The sequence below is a fragment of the Grammomys surdaster genome, unplaced genomic scaffold (genome assembly GCF_004785775.1).
Source record: "Grammomys surdaster isolate TR1022 unplaced genomic scaffold, NIH_TR_1.0 332984, whole genome shotgun sequence".
NCBI classification, from domain to species: Eukaryota; Metazoa; Chordata; class Mammalia; order Rodentia; family Muridae; genus Grammomys; species Grammomys surdaster.
Window position 1 is genome coordinate 41,732 of NW_021628170.1, and position 23,619 is coordinate 65,350.

General features: G+C 42.1%; 1 protein-coding gene across 1 annotated transcript; it reads right to left on the reverse strand.

Annotated features, from left to right (window-relative positions):
• Nucleotides 1–5,803: 5,803 nt before the first annotated feature.
• On the reverse strand, nucleotides 5,804–23,080 carry LOC114616682 (Friend leukemia integration 1 transcription factor-like). Its single transcript, XM_028762115.1, has 5 exons — nucleotides 23,029–23,080; nucleotides 13,030–13,095; nucleotides 11,101–11,160; nucleotides 9,113–9,160; nucleotides 5,804–7,867 (listed from the first exon to the last, which is right to left on the reverse strand). Exons 1-5 carry the CDS (start codon nucleotides 23,063–23,065, stop codon nucleotides 7,338–7,340), a joined length of 741 nt encoding a protein of 246 aa, XP_028617948.1. The 5' UTR covers nucleotides 23,066–23,080; the 3' UTR covers nucleotides 5,804–7,337.
• Between the last annotated feature and the right edge of the window lie 539 nt (nucleotides 23,081–23,619).

Consider the following 23,619-nt stretch of genomic DNA (forward strand, 5'->3'; position numbering starts at 1 on the left):
CCTAGTCAGTAGGTATTGACAATTTGCCTACTAGGTGAAAGGGCTAAAATGAAAGGTTTCTGAGATTAGATCCACACTCACTTGATCTCCCCAAATTATCTCTCTCTTCCTACTAAGAAAACACGTGTGTTAACTGGGTTAAAACCCAGAAGGTTAATCTAGCAATTGTAGGTAAGTGAGCGCTCTCACTGGAAATGTGTTTTCCCCTGGAGCCTTTAAGCTAAGTGTCAATTGACTATGTGCTTAGGAATTTGCCAGCTCAAACAGACTGTAACAATTAGACAGGAGGCCAAGGAGGAGTGAGAGAGGGAGACAGAACCCAGACATGAGCCCTCATTTCTTTCAAAAAATTTCCCTTCATATTCTTTCTCAATTGGTTGAAACCCTGGAGGTTTGCCTGGCTGAACCACTTCCTCTCAGAAGTGGCCATCCTCCCAGGGAATCTGGGATTTGTAGTATTCTAATCAGCTGACCTCTCCTAATCCTTTAGAGGGACTATGGCTAAAGGCATGTAGTATCCATTTCAGTAGGCTTCTAGTGATGAAATGCTCACTGTGTGTTTTCACAAATCACAAAGACCTTGCTTAAAAGTGAGGCCTCTGTGTTCACCAGAACCGTACTCCTGCCCCTCTCTAGTCTACACCCTTGCTCCTGGTCTCTGCAGACATTCCAACTCTTTGCTACCTCCTGAGTGCTAGACACAAGCCCCCACTCCCGGTGACATAAAGGAACCTCTGTGAAGAGTCAGACTACAGCAAGGTACAGGATGCTGGCTGGCAGCAGACTCCATGCTCACAGACCATGTCCCCAAGCACATTCTTCCAAAGTTTACTTTCCCAGCAGTTTTCAAAGCAACATGTTTGCATGATGGTTATTAATAAGGAAACACAAGAGAAAGTGGTATGTGACAGCAATTCCTCAGACTTCAAACTTTCTCGTAAATAGCAGGCTTTAAAGATGGTGGCTCAGATGTTGAGGGCACTTGCTGCACAGGGCCAGGGTTTAGTTCTCAATACCCACATAGTGACTCACAACCGGTAACTCCAGGAATAGGGATCTAACCATCCTCTTCTGACCTCCTTGAGCACCAGGCACTCAACGTGGTACACATACATACATGCAGGTAAAACACCATGTCCATAAAATAAAGTAAGATAAGTAAATATTTGTACCTTGGAATTTGAAGGGTATTGGTTTGAGAAAGTCATGGAGCTATCCAAATCCCTGGATGCTCAAGTCCCTTTTATACAATGGCATGATGCATCTATAAAATTTGTGTATTATAGATCTAAATCACTCTAAATTATTTGTATTGCTTAATGCAATGTAAAGACGGTGGAAATAATTGTCACACTATATTATTTAGGGAATAAGGGAATATTGTATATGTAATGCTTTATATATATTTATAAATATTATATAAAATAATGAAATAATATTAGGGGGTAATAAAATGTCAGTACATGTTGAATGCAGATACAATTTTTAAAAATAATCTTTGATCTGCAGTGGTTTTAAAAAATATCCACAAATAATACCTTGCTCTGGTTGTGCTTTACTTGGGATTAATGTATATTGTTTTCTTCCTTGGAACTCTGGATCCTTTTCTCTTATTTGGTTTCGACTGCAAATTTTCTGTTTACGAAACCACACTTCATTCATTGGCCATGGACGGAACTCAGGTGTTACGCTCATTCTCCAGCTGCATGCAGCTATTGTTATTGGTTAGATAAAGCTAGGATTACTTTAAACATTCTTAAACTTCTAGAGTCTTTTTTTTGACTTCTAAAAATGTTTCAAAGCAACAGATACTGAAAATAGAACTTCCTTTGGGTATCAACAGTAGTTTGACACCTGGAGATTAAATTTTCTGCTATAGATTGAATATGGCCCCCCTTTTCCTATAAAATTCATATATTGAAACCTAATCCCCAATGTGTGGCTATTTAAAGGTGGGCTTTTTCAGAGGTGACTAAGTCATAAAGAGGAGTTCTCATGAATAGAGGTAGTGTCAAATACATACATGCACACACACACATACATACACACACATATGCACACACACATACACACACACATACAAACACACATACATACACACACATATACACACACATACATACACACACATATACACACACACATACATACACACACATATACACACACATACATACACACACATATACACACACACATACACACACACACACACGATGCTAAAAAGCTGCTTGCTGGAATGTGTGAGAAGACAGTGAGAAGGGACCACCTGTGAATCAAGGATTAACAGTGAGTCCCCCATCAATGCCAAATCTGCTGGTACTTTGACTTCTGGCCTCTAGAACTCTGAACACCACATTTCTGTTGTTTATAAGCCAGCGAACCTACAGTAATTTGCTATAACTTCTAAAATGGACTAAGACATCCACCTGCCCTGAAGGGCTGTGGACAAGTCTGTAACTGAAGTGGGGACGTGGAGGGGATCGGTTTCCATTAGAGTCCATAACAGGGTTGCTGTGCCCTCTCTGCTTTGCTGCCACAGTTTATCAGATGTTATAGCTCTCGTGACACAGGTGCAGAATGGTAGAGTGGATTAGCAGTCAGGATGACATGAAAGCCTATTTGTTGAGGGCCATGATTTTGGCTGAATGTCTGTTAATCAACTGGGACGGTTCCTGGATGTTGCAGGAACTAAATGTCACTTCTCCCTCAGAGAATGCTTCAAGGACAAATGAGCTCTGCCCCTGTGGAGGTGGACCAGCTTCTGGAGCATGGAATGAACTACCATGACATTTACGGCACAGGATTGGGAGAGTTACAGCTTTATGTAGGAAACAAACCTCTTTAGAAGGCTAACTAATGGCTGAGATATGGCTCAGGAGTTGAGCCATTGTGTGACTCCTTCACAGAAGACATAGGCATGTTTTCCAGCACCATGTTGGGCAGCCCACATGGCAGTCAGCTCATAACTACCTGTAACTCCAGTTTCAGGGATCCTACATCTCCTGGCATCTCCGGTTATCAGCACTCAGGTGGCATATATTGATATGCACAGGACACACATGCATGCGTGCACACACACACAGGCATACGCACACATGTGCACATACACACACACATTTTTTTAAAAGATGAACTAATGGTGTGAGCATTCTGTTCTTACAGTAGTGAGTCAGGGATATGTGCCTCTCAGTTTTCCCTAATAGCATTTTGTATATTCGCAAACTGACATGAGACCTTTCAGGTTGACTATTTATAAACATACTTAGCTTTCCTCATGACTTTCTATGCCTGAGCCACAAATGCCAAGTCATTATTCTTTTGTCTGTTAGAAGGCACTAGAAAATCCATATATAGATGTAGATATACGTGTTCATTTAACTAATGGTCACTGTTTTTGTTTTGAATGTTGGTAGCAGGGATGACTCAATATAAAGACAAAAGGTCAGCTTAAACATATTTTTATATAACCTTCTAAAAATTTATCTTTTGTTCATGATAAATATTTAATCTTAGTTTTCCCTGGATAAGCATAGGTTCAAGGACTACATAAAGACACAAAATCCATAGATACCAAAATAACTTATTTAAAATGGCTCATGGTTTACACAAATATTCTTCTACTATCTTTTAAATCATATCTAGAGAGTGTATCAAGTTGATATTAAGTGCAAGGTAAACACTTTGTAATTGGTTGTTATAGTACATGATTAGGTAAAATGCCAATAAAAGAGTCTGTATATATTCAGGAAAGATGCAATCATTCATTTATTTATATTTATGTATATGGGTGTGTGTGTTTGTGTAACTGTATGCTATGTGTGTGCAGGTATCTGAGGAGGCCAGAAGAGGACATCAGATCCTTGGGAACTAAAAGTATAGGCAGTTGTGAGTCACCCCAAGTAAATTCTGGAAACCCACCCAGGGGCCTCTGTAAGACTAGCAATTGGTCTTAACCTCAATAGCTCTCTCTTTACCCCTCCATTTAAAACACTTTCAATATTTTCAGTCATGATTAGAGAAATCTACAAATGTATATCTGTATACCCTTTGTCTATACAAGGTACAAATCAGCATATATATGAACATGCATATATCAAGAATATGTGTTTAATGTATTTAATAATGTAGGGTGCATGTTTTAAAAGTTGGAGATCAAGATCAGTGTTCAGAACTCTTCTCATCTTCTTCAGGTAGACTTACCCGGTCTAGAAGTTACTCTGTGTGAAGACCATAGGTTGCAAACTTCTTTTTTTTTTTTTTTTAAATTTTTATTTATTTATTATATGTAAGTACACTGTAGCTGTCTTCAGACACCCCACAAGAGGGCAACAGATATCATTACAGATGGTTGTGAGCCACCATGTGGTTGCTGGGATTTGAACTCACGACCTCTAGAAGAGCAGTCAGTGCTCTTAACCACTGAGCCATCTCACCAGCCCGGTTGCAAACTTCTTTAAGGGGTTTCTGGAGTAACTAGTTCTGTGAGAGTCCCTGCAACAATATCGACTATTTCTAGTTTTTGTCATCTTTGTTGAAGAGGAGAGGAATAAGATCCTTAACTCTGAAGCCACTAGAAACAAGCTTCTCTGTTGGGCTGAAAAATAGATCTGGAAAGTCTACATAAAACCATAGTGTGAGGCTGAAAAGAGGCTAGACTCTTCTCTGCTGCACACCAAATCACTTTCTTGGGGGAAACAGAGTCAAGTCGACCTGGCCAGGTCCTGGAGAAGGCTGCTGCTGTGTTGGGAGCCGACTCTTAGCCAAAAGTGGCTATCATCTTTACAGCCATCTCGAGCCATATACCCTGACAAGAGACTTGTTTTCAACAGCCTGCAATAGCTCAGCACACTCTGATAAACATCTTGTTACACTGTTTAGTGCCCCCAGCTGCAAGGTGCTCCTGGTATCCATGGCTACAAGGCACATGACGTAGTGACTTCAGTTGAGCTTGTCCACGAGGGCAAGTCACGTGGTAAAGGGTATAAATACCCAGGATTTCCTTTCTATGTGTGGAAGAAGATAGGAGAGAATATAGAAGAAGAGAGGAGAATAAAGAAGAGACTTGAAGAGACTCCACTGGACTCTATCTTGTATCTATCTTTTGCTTCTCTCGCCCCTTTTTCACACTTCCTCCGTCCTCACTCTCTCTCTTACTAGACCCTGACCTACAGACCAAAACAACAAAACCAGCCGGCCTTTACAAAGTAACAAAACCTACCGTTACAAAAAAAATGGCCGTTACACTGTTGTAGTTCCCTGGATACAGTTTACCTATGGTCTCTCTCACTTATAAAAGTCATGAAGATCTTAGTGGCTTAGAGAAGCTTGAAAACATCATTGATAACAAGCGTCTGAAACTCAGGGATACTGTGTCTTCCACTGTACTGTAGCACATGCATTTGGGAGATTATTGATGGTACAAGAAATAAGCAGGCAATCTTTTTCTCAGATAAACGTGAGGTGGTGTAAAGCTTGATCACTGAATTTGATCCCCGGGACCCATGAAAAAAGTCCGACATGGAGGTAGTCACCTATAATCCCAGAGCTCCTATGTGAGAAGGAAGATGGAGGCAGGAGAACTGTTTAGAAGCTTGTGGGCCTAAAGTCCATAGGGTGGGAGACATACCAAGAGAGAATTTGCCTTAAAAAATAGCATGGAAGGAGAGAACAAATTTATAAAAGTTTCCCTCTGACCTCTAAATTCATGTGTTCTTACACACACACACACACCAGTAATAAAGACAGCTTCCCTCTGGGAAAGCCTTTGATCTGGCAGTAAACAAGAAAACAATGTCATCAGTTCTGAGTGAAAATGTAAAAGAAGAAGGCACAATTTATTAAGATCAAATTATTTTACAACTTAGTCTTCATCGGACAGTTGTCATCTTAACACTTCATATCGTTTTAAAAAGTCACGGTTACCTGCAAAATTATATATATATATATTTCACGTCTAAAAATATATTGCATATATAGAGTAGGAGAGCTCCCCGTGGGTATGAGGAAAATTTTGTTTGTCCTTTTCAGGTTATTGCGGCTCTGTTATTTACAAACATTTTTAAAGCACTGTAGATCTAAATGGATCTTGGGCATACGTGTTAAATAACCGTTATCACGGCATTTCTCCCTAAGAACTCACTGACTTTAACTCCCCACTTGCTGTTCATCAACAGTCACATTGTCCTTATTTTTTTTAAAAAAAAAAGACCAGCTATAAAAACGTACAAATAGCCCAAATGTACAGATTGACAAAAGATGTACAAATTATATTTAAAAAAAAAATAACAATGATTGATTTGATAGCAAAACTGCATTTGTGACCGAGGTCAACTCGTTTATTCACTCTTTAATTTTTAATTATTTATTTTTTTTAATACTGTGAGATATAGGAAAATAACTCTGCATAATTTATACAGTTAGTTGCCTTCTGATTGGTTGACCTTGGTCTGGTGGTCTGACAAACGCACAGCGCTTGCGAATCTGTTTGAGTTTAGAAATCCCCATGACTTTTCAAAGTTCTGGGACTCACTGTCATAAAAAAAAAAAAAAAACCACAAAAAACACAAAAAACCAAAAAAAAAAAATGTTATTTAATCCTCTGTCCTTAAGGAGTGTCTGTGTTTGTGTTAAACTTTCTTAGTTCATATTCTGACAACTTCTGGTGAGAATAGTCAGCCAAGTGCATATTGCCCATTGTGAGGAATTTTGTAATACTCATGGCTTCTTAAATACACATATACACACACATCTTTTATATTCCAGTTGGGCAAAAAAAGTCACCGGCCTCGCAGCCAGTGTTCCAGTTGCCATCCGCTGAATTAAGCCCTCCTAAGAAAAGATTACAAACATCCTGTCTTGATTTTTACTAAGTCTCAAACCAGATCAACCCTGGTCAAGTCCATGATTCATTATCGTAGGGAATCCTACAATGATGAGACCCGTGTGTTGATAAGAAACTGCTTTGGTCATGGAAAAAAAAAAAAGAATAAAGAAATACATACTTCTTTCTCAGAATCATGGCATAACCGTTCCAGTAATCTAAATATTTAACTCATTCGATGACAGGAGGTTGAGAATCCAAACTGGTGGACTGGCCCATGGAATGATCCTTTTTTTTTTTTTTTTTTCAGGTAGAGGAAGCAAAAGTTTTTTTTTTAACATAAAAATAATCATTTTTTTTAAAAAAAGAAGAACAAATACAAAGGTTCTATCCAAAAGAAAGAACATCCAGTTTTCTTATCTCTTCAAGGCTACTACTGTGCCTTTTAGAGTCCAGAGTATCCAGTAAGAGCGAGAGCCGAAACTTCAGCCAGAAGGCCAACTGGTGTTAAGTTCTAGTAGTAGCTGCCTAAGTGTGAAGGCACGTGGGTGTTAGGATGTCGGGGGACACTGGGATTCGGGTAGATCCCAGCAGTGGGGGAGGTCCAGTATTGTGATGCTGCTCCAAAGAAGCTGGAGGAGGTGACAGGCATGGAGGATGGGTGGGGTGGGACAAAGTTCACCTTCTGTTGATGGGCATGGTAGGAAGGCATGTAGGAGATATCAGAAGGATACTTGTACATGGATGTCTCTGTTGGGTGTGGCTGCAGGGCCTGCGCAATGCCATGGAAGTCAAACTTGTAGGCATACCTTTTGCCATGCACTTTGGTCATAATGTTTTTATCATAGTAGTATCGGAGGGCCCGGCTCAGCTTGTCATAATTCATGTTGGGCTTGCTCTTCCGCTCTCCCCAGCGCCTGGCCACCTCATCAGGGTCCGTCATTTTGAACTCCCCGTTGGTCCCCTCCCAGGTGATACAGCTGGCGTTGGCACTGTCGGACAGTAGTTCCAGGAGAAATTGCCACAGCTGGATCTGCCCACTTCCTGCAGGCAGGGAGGAAACAGAAGAAGGTAGTCTCAGTACTGATTCTTACACATGAAAATCCTTGTCCTTTCCCCAAAACAAAACAACAAAAACAAAAACCCTCATTGGCTAGGCATGGTAGCATACACCTTTAATTCTAGCACTTGGGAGGCAGAGGCAGGAGTATCTCTAAGTTGGGGGCTAGCTTGGTCTAGGAGTCCAAGACAGCCAGAGCTCTGTTACACAGAGAAACCCTGTCTGGAAAAACAACAACAACAAACCAAAGCCAAAACAAAAACAACAAACAAACAGAAAACCAAAAACCAAAAAAGAAACGCTTTTCTCTTATGTCAGAATCTCATGGAGACAACCCTTCTTTACCCTTTCCTTTAGAAAACAGAAATAGGCACATAATACATTTTAACAGGGCATAGGGCGATATTTTGATATGTGTACATAGTGATTGATGAGTTCACAGGCCCATCACTTCAAATGCTTGCTCTTCATCAAAGATGATGAGCACCCGTCTAGCTAGTTTGAAAGGCACAATACATGCTGTTAACTCTGTAGTTGCCACCAAAATGAGCGTATTGAGTAAGATTAGATCTTAAGATAGATTGTCCCAAGTCTGTGGGCAGAGGTAACAGGAGGGGATGGTAGATGGCACTTTATCTTCTGGGCAAGATGGTCTGGTTAAAGAGGAGGGAGGAGACCCAGATAGCTTGTGTTCCCTGTAGTACTGTAAATGCAGCAGACATGTGGGCCTAGCTTTTGTTTCCTTGAGCTCTTAATCACCATGGTTTGGGTTTAGAAGAACACATCTGAGAAGTTATTTTTAATAGCGACTCCTTAACACTTTGTCAAGTTCACTTTGTGTGCAACTCTTTAGGGACATACTTCTTTTTCAAAGGCTGGATAACTATAGCACTCAAATCAAACCCATAACACTTGGGGACATTTATCCACGAGCCCTGTATGAGGAATAACTGAGAGTATCTTCCCTCACGGGGAACGTCCATCTGAGTCATTTGCCATGAACGTAAACCTCTGTGCAGAGATGCTTGTTCTCCAGAAACATCTTCTGGCAGCGGACACTGCTACTCATTAACAGGCCCAGCCTCTTGTTTGTGGACAATTGAATATTTGACTTAAGAAGCACATGCAACCTCCAGACAGGTGTCTGTACTTAGGGGTAAGGTTTCTGTGACCTTACAGATATAATGAACATTCTAGAGGGAAAGGCTTGCAAGTTCAAGTTAACTCACCAGGGTTTGCTAGGCGGCTGCTGGTTGGCCCCAGGATCTGATAAGGATCTAAAAAGAAAAAAAAAAGCTTGCTTCATTCCTCATCAAATAATTTGACAGCAGCATCAAGATGAAGGAAACCTCAACGATTCCCACTTTTATCTCAGGGCCATAGAAAAAAGCTTGATCAAAGACCTTGACCACAGTTATGGCCCAATCAACGTGGAAGAATAACAGCACTATTTCTTCATATTTGGTTTCTAAACTTTTAGATAATGCTGTCATTACCCCCCCAAACAAAATCACCCACACGTTTGAAAAGCATCTGGTTAAATTCAACCAGGCAGTGAATAAACTGAAGGATCGCTTATTAAAACAGGCTTAAAGAAGGTCCTACAGTGATTACTAGCCATTAATAGCTCTTTCTAATGCTGAAGACATTACACATGTCTGAGTTTTCTGATGGACTGTAAAAACAACCAGGTAGCCTGGGTTCTCCTGCTAGCTATGTCATGAACTAAATCATAGTTTGGACAACCTCTGGGTATTTGTTTTCTCAGCTATGAAGAGTGGGTTGGTCTGCTGGCCTCAGTTCCCTTCTACCAAAACTCTCTGTGATTTTAAGCTTGAAAATGTCAACACTAACCAGAATTTGTATTTTAGCTATGAAGTCACTACTTTTTAAAAGCACACTGCTTTTTTCAATTATAATAGTAATTATTAACGAATTAAAAAATTAATTTGAATAGTTCTTGAAGCCCCTTAGTTCACCTTTTGAATTCAATTTTAATATTTATTTTAATGAAACTGAAATTGTTGGGGCAGATATTGAATTTTGTTGTTCTTGTGAGAACTTCTTTAAAATTTGCTCTACCTGACTTGGTTTTCACTTGAATTTCACCTTTTAATTGTAATTTCTCTTTCTACATTTTGGGTGGAAATGGAGAACCACCTTTGCACACCCCAAAGCCAAAAATTTAGATTCTTAATTAAGCCAGTGGAGCTGAGTACAATGGCTGTCTTCAGATCTGTGTAGGGTCTTCGTGTGGGACCTTTCCCCAGGAGACAAGAGGCCAGAGGGGTAGCTAAACAAAGGACTCTGGCTCAGAAAAGAATTAAGTCAAGATAGGTTATCAACTTCCGGTTTGTTGTAAGCATGCAAGCAGGAGCATGCATGCAAAGCCCGGGGCGGGGCCGGGCCAGGGCAGGGTGGGGCAAGGGGCGGAGGCAAGGGCAGCCCATCATAACAGGTCATGCTACAGAGGGTATTAGACTGCAGTTCTCTAAGTCATTTCTTTATTAAGGGTCCATAGCTTCAAAAGCTGTTTTGTCTTAACTCTTAGTATCCACCAAGTGAGGGCATTTCTGTATGGTTTAGGAAAGTGTAAAAATGTTTGGAGGAGAAGTGGGTGCTCGGGAGCTTCAGCTCTGCTTGTCTTTCAGCAAATCCTTTCTCCTATCTGAACCTCTGCTTTCTTCTTCTACGAAATAAGGCATTGGACCATTTCAGTTTTAAGTTCGTTTTAATGGATCGCTTCTTGGTTCCAGGACTTGCTGCTTAATTCCCAGAAATTCTCTTGGAACAAAGAAGAGACAAGGTGTGACTTAGAGTTGCCCCTTGGTATACATAGGGGATTCGTCCTAAGGGCTGTCAAGGATATTAAAATCTATGGCTGCTCAAGTTCTTTACATAGAATGGGGTATTTGCATATAATCTATGCCTATTCCTCCATATACGTTAAATCAACCCTAGATTATCAAAATGACACAAATGCTATGCAAATAGCTGTACTGTATTGTTGAAAGAATAGTGAAAAGAAAACAAGTCTGTCCACATTCAGTGCAGATGTAGCTTCTTTGTTGAGTATTATTGGTCTGTGGTTGGTTAAATCCTAAGGCATAAAACCCACAGATATGGACGGCCAACTCTACACTGTCTCACCCCACCACTGACTGACTCCACAGCTGTATAATACACAGGGAAGAGGCTACATATTTGAGTCACATACCTGGCTGGGGCCGTTGCTCAGTGTTCTTGCCCATGGTCTGTGCTCCTCCAAGGGGAGGACCTGTGAAAAAATAAAGGAAAAGTGATAAGTGGACTTTTCTTCAGTGGCAGGAAAATTGTTCCTGTCACACCTTCCCCCCCGCCCCCGGAAGGAGGGCACATGAGCTGCCATGTACTCTCCCATGGATTTGTCGTTTTATTCATGAATACTTATCACACCAGTATGCTGTCACTGGTATCCGGTCAGGGGAGTTAGCAATGAAGTTATATTTTAACAGAAGGGACAACACTGAACGATGTCTGCTGATATGGGGTTGTACCATTCCTTTGAAATGTAGGACCTTGAGTTTTAAGATGACTCCGTGGGTAAGACTTTGCTGCATTAGGACAAGGCCCCAGATCCTAAGCATCCACACACAAAAGCTTGACATGGCTATGTACATTTGTAACACATGTCCTGGAAATGGGGAGGTATTGACACAGAAAAGAAGATTGCCGAGGCTTGCCGGACAGCCAGGCTAGCTGAGAAATGGTGAACTCCAGAGTTTAGTAAGAGACTTGGTCTCACAGGGACCAGGCAGAGAGTGATAAAGCAGGACACTCAATGTCTTTCCTTGGTCTCTATGTGTATGCATGGGTACATGTCTATACTTGTGTCCCCCAAATGCACACTTGTCTCCTCTATCTTTACAGAGTTCCCTCCTTGAGAAAGTGCAATTTGAGCAAAGATCACCTGTTGCCTGTCATACTGTGTTTTGTGAGAGCACCACCTCCCCCAGGGTTTCTCACGTTTACCCATCTGGATTATCCATATTTGAATGTATGCTGCTTTGAATGTGATCTGTGGCTTGGTGTGACTGGAGTACTCACACTTCTGTATTCAAACTGACCCCTCCTACTGTTCAGCACTCAATGCCTCCTTACAGCTAAAGATCTGGGGTCTATTTTCATAGTGTCATTCACTATCCCTTTCTTATCTTTTGTCCACTATACATCCTAAACTCCAGAAACCTGGGTTCCTCACTGCCAGACATACCACCATGGTCTTCCCTGACATCTACCTCTCCAAACTTGCCTGACTTTTCCTGCTCCCTTGACCGAAACATGGCCTGTCTGCGTAGCGGTAACTCAAATGATAGATTCACAGACACTCTTTAATACAGCCCAGATGAAGAGTTACGTGTGACCGTGATTTCTCTCTCCTGCCTAAATAACTGGTCCTTGCCTGGCTCGTCTTTGTGAGACCCAAACAGTCACGTGCTACATGAAGTAAACAGATACTGCACACTCATAACAGAAAGAGATCCTGGTTACCGCTTGTATGAACACAACCGCATTTTTAACATAATCTCCTTCAGTTTCCTTCATTTCCCTGCAGCTTTACTTCTTGGAAACAGTAAGATAGACATGTTGGTTGAAGAGCGAATCGCTCTCTTTCATTGCCCTTTAACGGAAGATACTGGGCAGATTTCAACAAATCATCAGCGGATCGTTGTTGGACAAATTAATGTCTGTGGCGCACAGCATCTCATAGGTTATCTTTCATGTCAGTCTCTTTAACTGGGGCTAGGGATGTTGTCATTAATAAGCCTTGTCATGTGGAGAATATAAGTCCTAAAGATTCGCTGTCCTGATCGACATAACAAAATCCAGACCAGTTGCTTTTCTTTAATAAATCAACTTGTCCTGAGAAAACTTCGAACCTTATAAGTTCTTAAACTAAGTGCGTGTAAATATTGCAAAAAAAAAAAAATCAAAATAAACCTCAAAAGTCTGAGCATCCCCTGCCAATTCACATTGACATCTAACCAGACAGCATGAAGATCAATGCTTGTTCTTAGTATGTGTCTTATGACCCTACACCCACATCCCAACTTCTGGCTCTCAGGAAACATCTTACTTCCCCCAAAATGTTTTCCTATTTACTTACTTTTGTTGAGGCCAGAGTTCATATTATTGCTCCATCCTCCTCTCCTGACAGAGTCATAAGAAGGATCTATTGAGAAAGAACAAATGAGAACACATCAGCTTTGTCTGTTTTGCAGGAAAGTTATATGAAGATGCTCTCTTGGTGATCAGAAGGAGTTAAATTTATTTCGTCAATAACTTGCTAAGCACCACTAAAGTATCGTCTTCCCTGAGGGACATTAACCCTAATATCTTATTTGTCGAATCTGGGAGCTGAAGCAGTAGAAAGAATCCTGAACTTGAAGTTGTAGGATTGGTTCACACTCTATCTCTGTTGTTATTTGTTGTGAGATGTGGGGTGCTCACAGGGATTTCCTGATCTTTGTCTTTGTAGAAGCAAAGTTGTATATGAATTATCTACCTCCTGGGGTTATGCTAATAGTCAAGTGAGAATAATTGTCAGCTTCTCTAAAATTATAAAATAACATAAATCAAGTGAAAAATTAAAAAAAATAAAACCTTTACAATGATGCAAGGATGTTGGACAGGGCTGAAAATCTAAGGAGTGATATCTGGATGAAGGTCCCTGGGAAGAACATCTCAAGGTCCAGGCTCATGACATTCCTGCGAGGCCAACTCCAGCATAGCTCCTCATGGCCCTGGTGCTATGGAATGACACACAGACGTGTGTCCACACTGTAGGCAGACCAAGGCTCTCAGACATTTCTATAGCAGAAAGGGGTGGGGTCTTATAACCACATACATAGAGGTAAGGCCAGAAGTGTGGCGAGGACCAGGGCTGACCAGTGAATGAACCAACAGAGATCTTTGAGCTAGGAAAGGCTGGCACTATACGGACCCTGAACTTTGACTCAGCTCTTCTCTCCCACAACCATGTTCAGAAACTGCTTAAGTAATGGCCTGGAAACACTCATTTCCTTTCTCATTGTGCGAAACCCATTGAGACACGGCACAGGCCTACCAGAAGGGCTAAGGATACAGAACTATGACTTTCAAAGTCTTTCCCTGAACAACAAAGGAACCATAAAAACCATCTGAACAAACGAAACACAAACCTCATCAAACAACTGTCTGACAGGGTGAAACACAAACCATCTCCTTTGGCCTGTCCTGAACCTCTCAAACAAATTAGAATAAGGAAGGGCTGGGAAGATGGATGGATGGATGGATGGATGGATGGATGGATGGATGGATGGATACATCTGATTGCCTGGCTTCACTATTACTGGCTAAGACAAACCAAAAGACAGGAAGTGTCCTTGTGGAAAAATCCACGTGCACATGCACATTCCTCATGGGTCTGGAAAAGTCAGTTCAGATTTTAAAATTATAGTCTTTAGCAATTGGCACAAAAAGCAAAACAGAGCATGGGAGGGGGAGGGGAGAGTCAGGCTGGAGAAGGAGGCAGGGTACAGGACAAGGAGACACAACTCAACTCCTTTAAGTTGCTATGTTTTTATTTTTGACCTATTTTTTCTTTATTTCCTGAAAACAACTTTTTCTTGTTTAAAAAAAAAATAACTGAATGGTAAGTCAACTAGCCTGGTTATAAGCTTGGAAAGAGGTTGATAGCTTTATGAACACTTTCTGAGGAGGCCTGTGGCATCCCATGGGGTGCATTCAGCTTTAGGATAAGCCTTAGGCAAGGGACAGCCAGCTAAGTTTTGGAACATGATGTTCATTCGGTCTCCTGCCAATAATTTAGAATCAACATTCTGTATGATGTTGTGTGCATATATGGGAGAAGTCAGTCATATAAAACAAAGTTCTTGCATTTAGACATTGACACAGTCCGTAAGATTGTCGGGTATTGTGACCATGTTCGAAAGACATTGCTGAGATGTCAATGACTATTGGAGACAAAGGAGGGTAAGGTAAGTAGCACTGGGGGTCTTAGGGACTTGAGTGAGACAAAGCAAGAGGAGAGAGAGTGGGCCATGGAAAGGCAGATGGAAAGGCCATGGAAAGTGCCTTGAACATGGCAGGCATATATGGTTGTAGAAGGAGAGAAGAAAAGGACAAGAAAGAAAGGTTCGAGTGGCCATTTGGGACCTTGTGGGAACGAAGATAGCATCTTTAGGGCCTTCATCATTCAAACAATAGGACCAAGGGAGGTTCCCAGTATGTAGTGACTCTGAGAGTCAGAGAGCACGCACTCCAGGTGCTGTGTGGACAGCACAGGGGACCTAAGGAGTAGAGGTCATTTTGTAAGGACAGAACAGAAAGTGGATGAACTGGAAAGTGATAAAAGTAAGTGTCTTAGTCAGGCTTACCATTGCTGCAGTGAAACACTATGACCAAAACAACCTGGGGAGGAAAGGGTTTGCTTCAGCTTATACTCCAGGTAACAGTCCGTCACTGAAGGAAGTCAGGACTGGAACTAAACGGGTAAACCTGGAGGCAGGAGCTGATGCAAAGACAACGAAGGGGTGCTGCTTACTGGCTTGCTTCTATGGCTTGCACAGTTTGCTTTCTTATAGAACCCAGGACAAGCAATCCAGGGATGGCATCACCTACCACAGATGTGACCCCGCCCTCCACTGATCACTAATTAAGATTAAAGCCTTACAGCTTTCTCAACTGAGGTTCCCTCCTTTCAGATGACTCTACCTTATGTCAAGTTGGCATAAAACTAGCCAGGTGAATAAGTAAAAAGGAGGGGGACCCACTAAGTCCCAGGAGTTGGTGTGTGCCATCTGACATCTGGAACACTTGTAAAATCTGCCTTAAAGCTTTCCACCTACACTTGCCTCAGAAAGCTCTCATCCCGGGTGAAAGCTGCTTCATTAACAGTTTAGAATGATCAATTTTTCAGCCCATTCAGGGCCACGGCTACAGTGACTGTCAACTTCTTGTCCCCTTTCCTTCTATTATTTTATTTTAGCTCTCGGGGAAGGGCAGGTTTATGAAAGTTCCAGAATGTGGGAATCAGTCTCCTAGGCCGTCACCAGATTCTTTGGTAACTCTAGGTGAGCAATCATGTTTTGAAGTTGAAGCTTGAGGTAGGGCATGACAGCCCATCTTTTCTAAGATTTTAATTTCAGTCTAAGATTCGGCATCCTCAGAGGTCAGGGATGCTCAGCCTCGCAGGGAGATGCTCCCATAAGCCTATCTTGTAGCCTGGGAATTCCAACTCAGTACCATTCAGTCCTACCACAGGTGAAGACAGAAGTATATAGACAGAGAGGCCGCTCCACAAACCGGCCTTGCAATGCTGTCACTCTGAAGTTCACTGAGCAATGAATGGCCATGCCATCAGCAGCCAATGTGTGTCACCGTCAGTGGAATCAGACTTCTCTCCCATCAGCCTCTCTACATACGCAGAAGTCCTTTCTCTGGCCCCTAAATCAGAAAAGCAGTGCCAGGGTACATGTATTCATTACACAAGCTAGTGAGTGCACCACAAGGTAGCTGTGGTGCAGGGGACATCTCCTTCATGCAAGACTGAAATTAAAAACCAGTGTTCTGAGAGTGAGGTGAGAAGGTGAGAAAGCCCAAGGCCAAGAGCATCTAGCTGCCTCAGATGCTCAAAGCACTGGAGACCTTTGGAGAGGAAGTGAAACCGTCAACACTGAGCTCAAGTCAACACTGAGCTCAAGGACCAGCGTGATTCATGTTTTAGAAGAAAATTGTCATCGGTGTTGAGATGATCTGTGCTGTTGTCGCTCATCCGAAAAACACCTGGGGCAGAAACGTTGGCCAATTTGTTAAATATGCACCCTCCTCTACTTCTCTCCATCCTTCTTACTCTCCTTTTCCATTCATGAATTCATCTTTACTGTTTGTATTCCACACACAAACACCAGGTCCTCACAGCTAGGAGCTGTCATGGTTTAGAGTGTGTGACGACACTGAGAACAGTGCCCTGCACATGGTACACACGCAGTAAATACATGTGAATGAACACACAGGATTGGCAGTGTCTCCTTCTTGTTAAAAACACACAATCCCTGTTGTTGTCAGCTAGCAGAAAAGAATCCAAGACTCCTACCTTCTTGAATTAGGTCTCTAGCTAATGCAGGCCTGTGGTGACAAGGATTACAGACTATGTCAACACCGACTGGGCGGCAAGCCACCTATTTTGAAGTGGAAGCTGAGAGTGTATCCCTTCAGGGAGGTCAGGAGCTGGGTACCACTCATTTATGTGCCTGGATCAGCAGGGGATAGCACAAAGGATGGTGGTCCCATAATGCTGTGTCATCTTGGGTGGTCATCAGCATCGTGAAAGTACATCCTGATATTTATGTGGTGGTAAATATAATCGAAATGGCATTTATCAAAACTGGTCTCATAGTTCATAGGGCAATGTTATCACTCAAATGAGGGGTTGTGTTTTCTCCTATTAAATGTTCCCCAAATGAAAACCTGGCAATGAGGTCATCTCTAGTACCAGACACACTGACAGACATATCTGTAACCAACATGGAAAAGCTGGAGAAGGGGGCAAGCCTGTTGCACAAATTCCTACAGACACTCTTGGCTCCAGAGCCAGATGCTGCCTGGCTATGCTCAATGCCAGCTAGTGCAGAGTTCTCCCACGGGCTGTGGTGGCTCTAAGCAGCCAAGTGCACACATACAGATGCCCCTCATGTGGTACACGGAGTCTGCATCCTGACAGCTACATCTGGCTTCAGAACAGAAAAGTTTGAGGTGGCCAAAGACTCAGTGTCAAAAATGTGACAGTCCAGGCCAGCACCCGAGGTGATGCTCTTAGACCTTCTCTGTGGTGTTAGATGGCTTTATCAGCAGAAAATTATGCCCTGATTCTGACAAACTCTCTTTCTGCTTCAGGGAAGGCTGACACCCCCTGGCTTTAAGGAGTACTAAGATGACAAATCCTATTGTGATTTCTTTGCTGAGCAGCCACCAGTGGGCTTTGCCTAAGGTTTCTGGTTTCAGGCTGTCCTGAGGTCAGTTTTCGCCAAAGCAAAGAGACCTGGGCCTCATGCCGGGGATTCTGGGCTTTGCCAGCCATTGTGGATAATTCTCCTTCCCATCTATGGCGCCCTGAACAGTTTCTCCATTATGCAATGCTCAGTGTGGCTGAATGTGACACTAAATGGTCTCTTAGATTCCAAGACAGCCTCCTAGGGTAGAGAAATATGAGCTCTGAGTCCTGTTGGAAGGGGAAGGCTTTTGCTGGCTGTGACCATGGCACAGACACACCAGTGTTAAACTGCTCCTGGAAATATGGCCTTCATCTCTGGAAATACCTTGTTCTCTACTGATGCCTCCAGTCAACTGTCCGAGACCCAGGTGCATCAGCCTGTGCGCAGCTCTCTCCGTGTCATGACCTCATCTACAGCCAACAGCAGCACACAGAAGCCTCTTTTTTATTCCCTCACTACACTGGGCCCTGCTTTCTCTATACTTGGTGGAAAAAAGATGCACTTTCCTTGACACTTCTCACTTAATTTCTGTTTTTTTTTTTTGCTGGGCAGACTGGCAGTGTCTATGATGTTTATGCTTGGAAAACCTGAGTCTGCTTGCCAACCTCAGAGAAGCCAATAAGCAAGGTGTTGTCTTTGTTTGGAGACAGTCAGATTGTCCTAGGGCCTGTGCCTACATGATCCCCTCAGTGGATTCTCTATCTGAGGTCATGTTTGCCTAGTAGATTCTATCTCTGTAGAGGTATGGATTTTTCTGACCACCAACATAACTGGGATTCTCTGCTTAGGACTCCTTTGGGCTGAATACCCGCTTCAAAAGCTAACTATGCTTCCTGAACCCCGAGTTCACAACTCTGGGACAGTCTCTCATCAAAAATCATCTCTGTTATGTTCGTGTCCATATCAGTCCTGACTTGCTCTTATCTGACCTACTTACTGGCCTGGATCCTACTTTAAATCCAGGGCAAAATCAACTTACCCAGAAGATTGGCAGTCTAAACAGAGTTTAGGGCTCTGTCCTGGGAGAGGGGTGCTCCTTTTTTTGCTAGGACCTAATGATAATTTCAGTGGCTGCACATGGCCCTGGGATTGATCTAATCCCAGCTTTGTCCCTGTTCATCTGAATCCCTTGGTCATGTTATTCTGTCTTTTTGAACTTCAACTCTGCTTCTCTACAAAGCAGGATAACAAATTTTAACAACCCTACTGTGGGGATCCATAAATGGGAACTTTCCATAAAAGGGAATTCTGTACATGATATATAGATGTCTGTTCCATCTTGCCTTTACTTCTACAATTAGAGGCGGTCATAAGGCCTTGAAAAGGAAGAGGAGCCCAAGAGTTCCAAAGGACCAGCTCTAATCTGGTGCCCTCGAAGATTCCAAGATTTCAAGATAATTGAATGTATTTAAATGAAAGCAGTGGATCATCATGAATTCTGGTTTTAAACATGATCTCAGAAGACAGAGATAGGCAGCAGCTAGGAGTCATCAGCGCTGGCTTTTTCCATGACTTCGAACTGCTCAGCTTCCTGTTTTAGTTGGTCTTGAGGCTCAGGATGAATCCTCCACCTCATTTGATCCATTCCCTAAAGCTCACCCAGCCTTCCCTCCAGTGGTATTTTTGTTCCACAGAGCTACAGAGCATCCTAGCATCTCTCAAGACTTCAGGAAGAGGAAGTTAAAAAGGGAATCCTTTGCTCTAGCTTGGAACTCAAAGAAGCAAGAGAAAACATCCTGGCTCAAGTTTCCTTTTCTCAAGGATCTTGTCCTGGAATTCAAATAGCCCTTCAGCCTCAGGACCAGCCCCACTGCACGGAGCACAATGAAAGTAGTGTTTAAGATATTCTGTGGGCAGAGGGAAAAGAAGATTCATGAGGAAAATGCTGGAAAGAAATGGGCGGCTTTGAAATACAAAAAGTTTGACAAACTAAATGGCATAGATGCTGGGTACAGCCTTCCCACCTTCCTGCAAGGCATCCTGCCCAGCCTGGGTTCTTCTTTCATTTCGTCTGCCCTGTGGGCTCTCTGTCCAAATAGCACAGATGTCTAAATAGACTATTTATTTTGATAAGGCCTCAAAGTAGGGCTTTGAGCCATACGTGGAAGAGGAATTCAGATTGACTAGCTGAATTGGGTATTTGCCAAAATTTGCCCTCCACACTGGGCTATAGTAGACACGACTCAATCATATACTTCTTTGGTCAGATGAATGTCAGGTCTAAGAGGATTCCAGCTAGGAAAAAATGGGAAAACACAACAGCTCATTTAGGCAATCCAGAGTTGTTTATGATTGCCCTCTGCTGCCTCCACGATGTCCTCCTTTGCCATGGGCAATTGGATCCTGCATCTGCCTCACAATTCAAGCTTTGCACACCTTCCTTCCAATCCTTCAGGTCATGACTCGCTGGTCACTTGTTTCATGTTTACTGTCTTTGTCTGCTCAACCATCCAGTGTCAAGTGTGACATCTCTTTGTCTAGGTGAGCATCTCTGCAGCAGAGGGATCGAACCATAGTCACTTCTGACCCCTCTCCAAACTGGTTCTTGCTCCACCCCAGTACTAGCTTATTGGACTTAGCGAACATACCCTACCACATACTTATTCATTCAACAAAGTTTTCTTGAATGCCTGCTCTGTTGCCAGACTCACGTATGTGCCTAGAATACAACTCTGGCAATGCAAACGCCCTTCTTCCGTGGAACTTGATTCAGAACAAATAGTAAACTATGCAGTAGATTAGATCAAGCTGCTGAATGTGGCAGAGCGAAGCAAGTCAGGAGAGGGAGCAGGCAGGGCTGGGTAGGAGGGCCTCACCAAAAACAGAATTTGAGCAAAGATTTGGACTGTCCATGTACTGAAATGGAGCTCTCTTGGGAGCGCCATAATTTCCCTCCGAAAAGTGCTTGGATTGTCCTATGTTGATAGTGACAACTTACAGGACAGCTAGTTCCATTTTGTTTGCATCTTGTGGGAGTGGGTTGATGTTGGAGGATAGTAACATTTAAAAGCTCCACAACATCTTTTGACTGTTTGCTCATTTACCCATCCCTGACTTAAGATGACTATTCTAATGAAAAAACGTCACACACCAACAGTTCCTGAGACTGGCCTTCTGACAGACAGCTAAAACACTAAAGTGGGTTTCAGGGAAAGACACGTCTTTGGAGTCAACATAGGAGAAGTGGGCAAGTGAGGTCAAACTAAAGGAGACTACACTGCTTTGTTCTGGTCTGCCAGGTGAGTGGACAATGTCAAACACGAAATCTTACACCCGGGTATCTGAGAAAATGGCCCCAGTTTTGGTAGCATAATTTGTTCCCACTACATCACAGAATGGCAGGCTCTGTTTCAGACTTCGAGGGATCCCAGACATGATCTAAACCAGACATGCAAATGAGCATGAGACCCAAGGTTCAAAGCTGGGAGACAGCATATGTGGCCACGTAAGAATTTTATTAGAAATTGAAAATATGACTCAGACTATCAAAACTGACTTTCTTTAAACTGATCTTAGGCTATTGGGGAGGACTGGTAATTAGGACAGACAAAGCTTTCAGGCTCAAAGAATTTTCAAAATTATATCCTGAGCAGCTTTTGTCTCTTTGGAATAACTGAATCTTACCAAATACTGGACTGTTTGGGGGTGTTGTTTAAAGCTTTAAAAATATTTGGGGGAAGCAATCTCATGGCTTCCAAACAGTAAAGCCATTCATTGCAAAGGAAAGAATTCAGGATCTCCGTTATTCCAACTCTGCACCCCACTTCCCATCTCATTAGCTATGTTCTGTGTGAACCTTGGTGAGCGACTTCACCTTTCCGACCTCCGTTTAGGACAAGTATAGTCCTGTGGGAAACAATTGACTATTTGTAAATTTCAGACTGTGTAAGAGCAAACAGTATATTTAATCCTCACAAGGGTCTTTAGAGACTAGATAAGATCAAGTATACACAAATGTTTCACACACTCCAAAGTCTCCTATGGAATTGTAGTTAATCTTTTCCAGTTAGCATTTTGGTGTATGTGCACATGTGCACGTGTGTGTGTGTGTGTGTGTGTGTGTGTGTGTGTGTGTGTGTGTGTGTATGTGTGTGCTGGTGCATTCATCTTGGTTGCACATGTGGAGGCCAGAGATGGGATCTGGGTATCTTCTTCCTATTGCTTTCTACATTATTATTAGTACTTAGTAGTATTAGTGTTATTATTTTGAGACAAGATTATTCACTAAACCTGAAGCTTATTGTTTTGGCCAGTGACTGGCTGGCCAGTAAGCCCCTAGGTTCAAGCTGTCTCTATTCCCAGACTGAAATTACAGAAGCATACCACCTTGCCCAGTTTGTTGCTGTTGCTATTGTTGTTGTCGTTGTTATGTGGGTACCACAGACCTGAATTTAATGTCTCCTTTGTGCTGCATTTTACCCACAAGCCATTTCCCCAAATTCCTCTTTTCCAGGTTTTATTCATAGAAATTAATTTTTTCTTGTGTTAACTAAGCTAATTTCTTCTGGTTCTCTCTTTAGTAGAGCAGCAAGACTGAGTAAATATTTAACTCAAATGAAACAGATTAGATTTTCTTTCCCAGCGAATCAATCCATCAACTGTCAAGGTTATTTACTGAAAATCTTTGGGGTTGGAGAAAAGAATACTGGACAAAACTCACAATTAAAGATGACAAGGTAATCTGAAATTAGGTCTAGAAATAGCTCCTGGGTGCAGGGCTTAGGGAAGAGACACAGTTTGTAGGAGTAAGGTAAACACACACTGAGCAGGTATGATTGATTTGGGATTTGACATATAAGTAATTATCCTACTTAATGTTATTATTCTCTCTTTGGATTCTGCCTGACATGAATTTAAACTGAACCAAAGAGACAGAAGAAGCATCTCAGTCTTCACCTGTGAGACCTGATGATTCCCAAAAGAGGGAGAAAACCCTCACACTTCCATTCCAGCCTCAGATTTTCTTCCTTAAAAACTTTATCTTCTCTTCCATGGGGATTTTTCAGGAGAAATGACTTCTCTGTGATCTTAAATTAAAGCTTCTCCAAAGACAGGAAGTTGTTACATCTATGAAAGTTTTTCATATTAAAATAATAAATGGTGCTGCTTACAGGCCATCCTTTTAACTAGAAGATGCACTTCTTCCATGTTCTTCAAGAGGAGCGTCTATATCTGTGTTTATATTCCTCTTCCTCCTTCTCTTCAAATAGAGAAAAAGACAGATCTATACTTTTCTGTATGAGGATGACAGATAGATAGATAGATAGATAGATAGATAGATAGATAGGCAGATAGCTATATAGATAGATAGACAGATATTAGATAAAAGCTTGGGGAAAATGAGCTTGTTTTTAAAGCATAGTCTTTCCATGTGAGGATAAATGGTTTCAGAGCCTCTATCATGCACCATGACCCACAATTCTTTATAAAATGGTGCAATGCTAAATAGAACCCATGCTCAACCTCCCAAAGACTACCAGTCATTGCTGGATCACTTATGCTATCTCACGACTTGGGTATCACTTCCATGCTTATGTACTGCTGTGTAAGTAAAGCACACTAACTCATTGCATTGCCGGAGGGAGGGGCATTTAAGATCACTTAAAATACTTAATACAATGTAAATCAGTGCTCTCCTGTGTTATTTAGGAAATGACAGGGAGCTTGTTTGTCCAATAGGATGCACTTTTCTCCATCAGTGG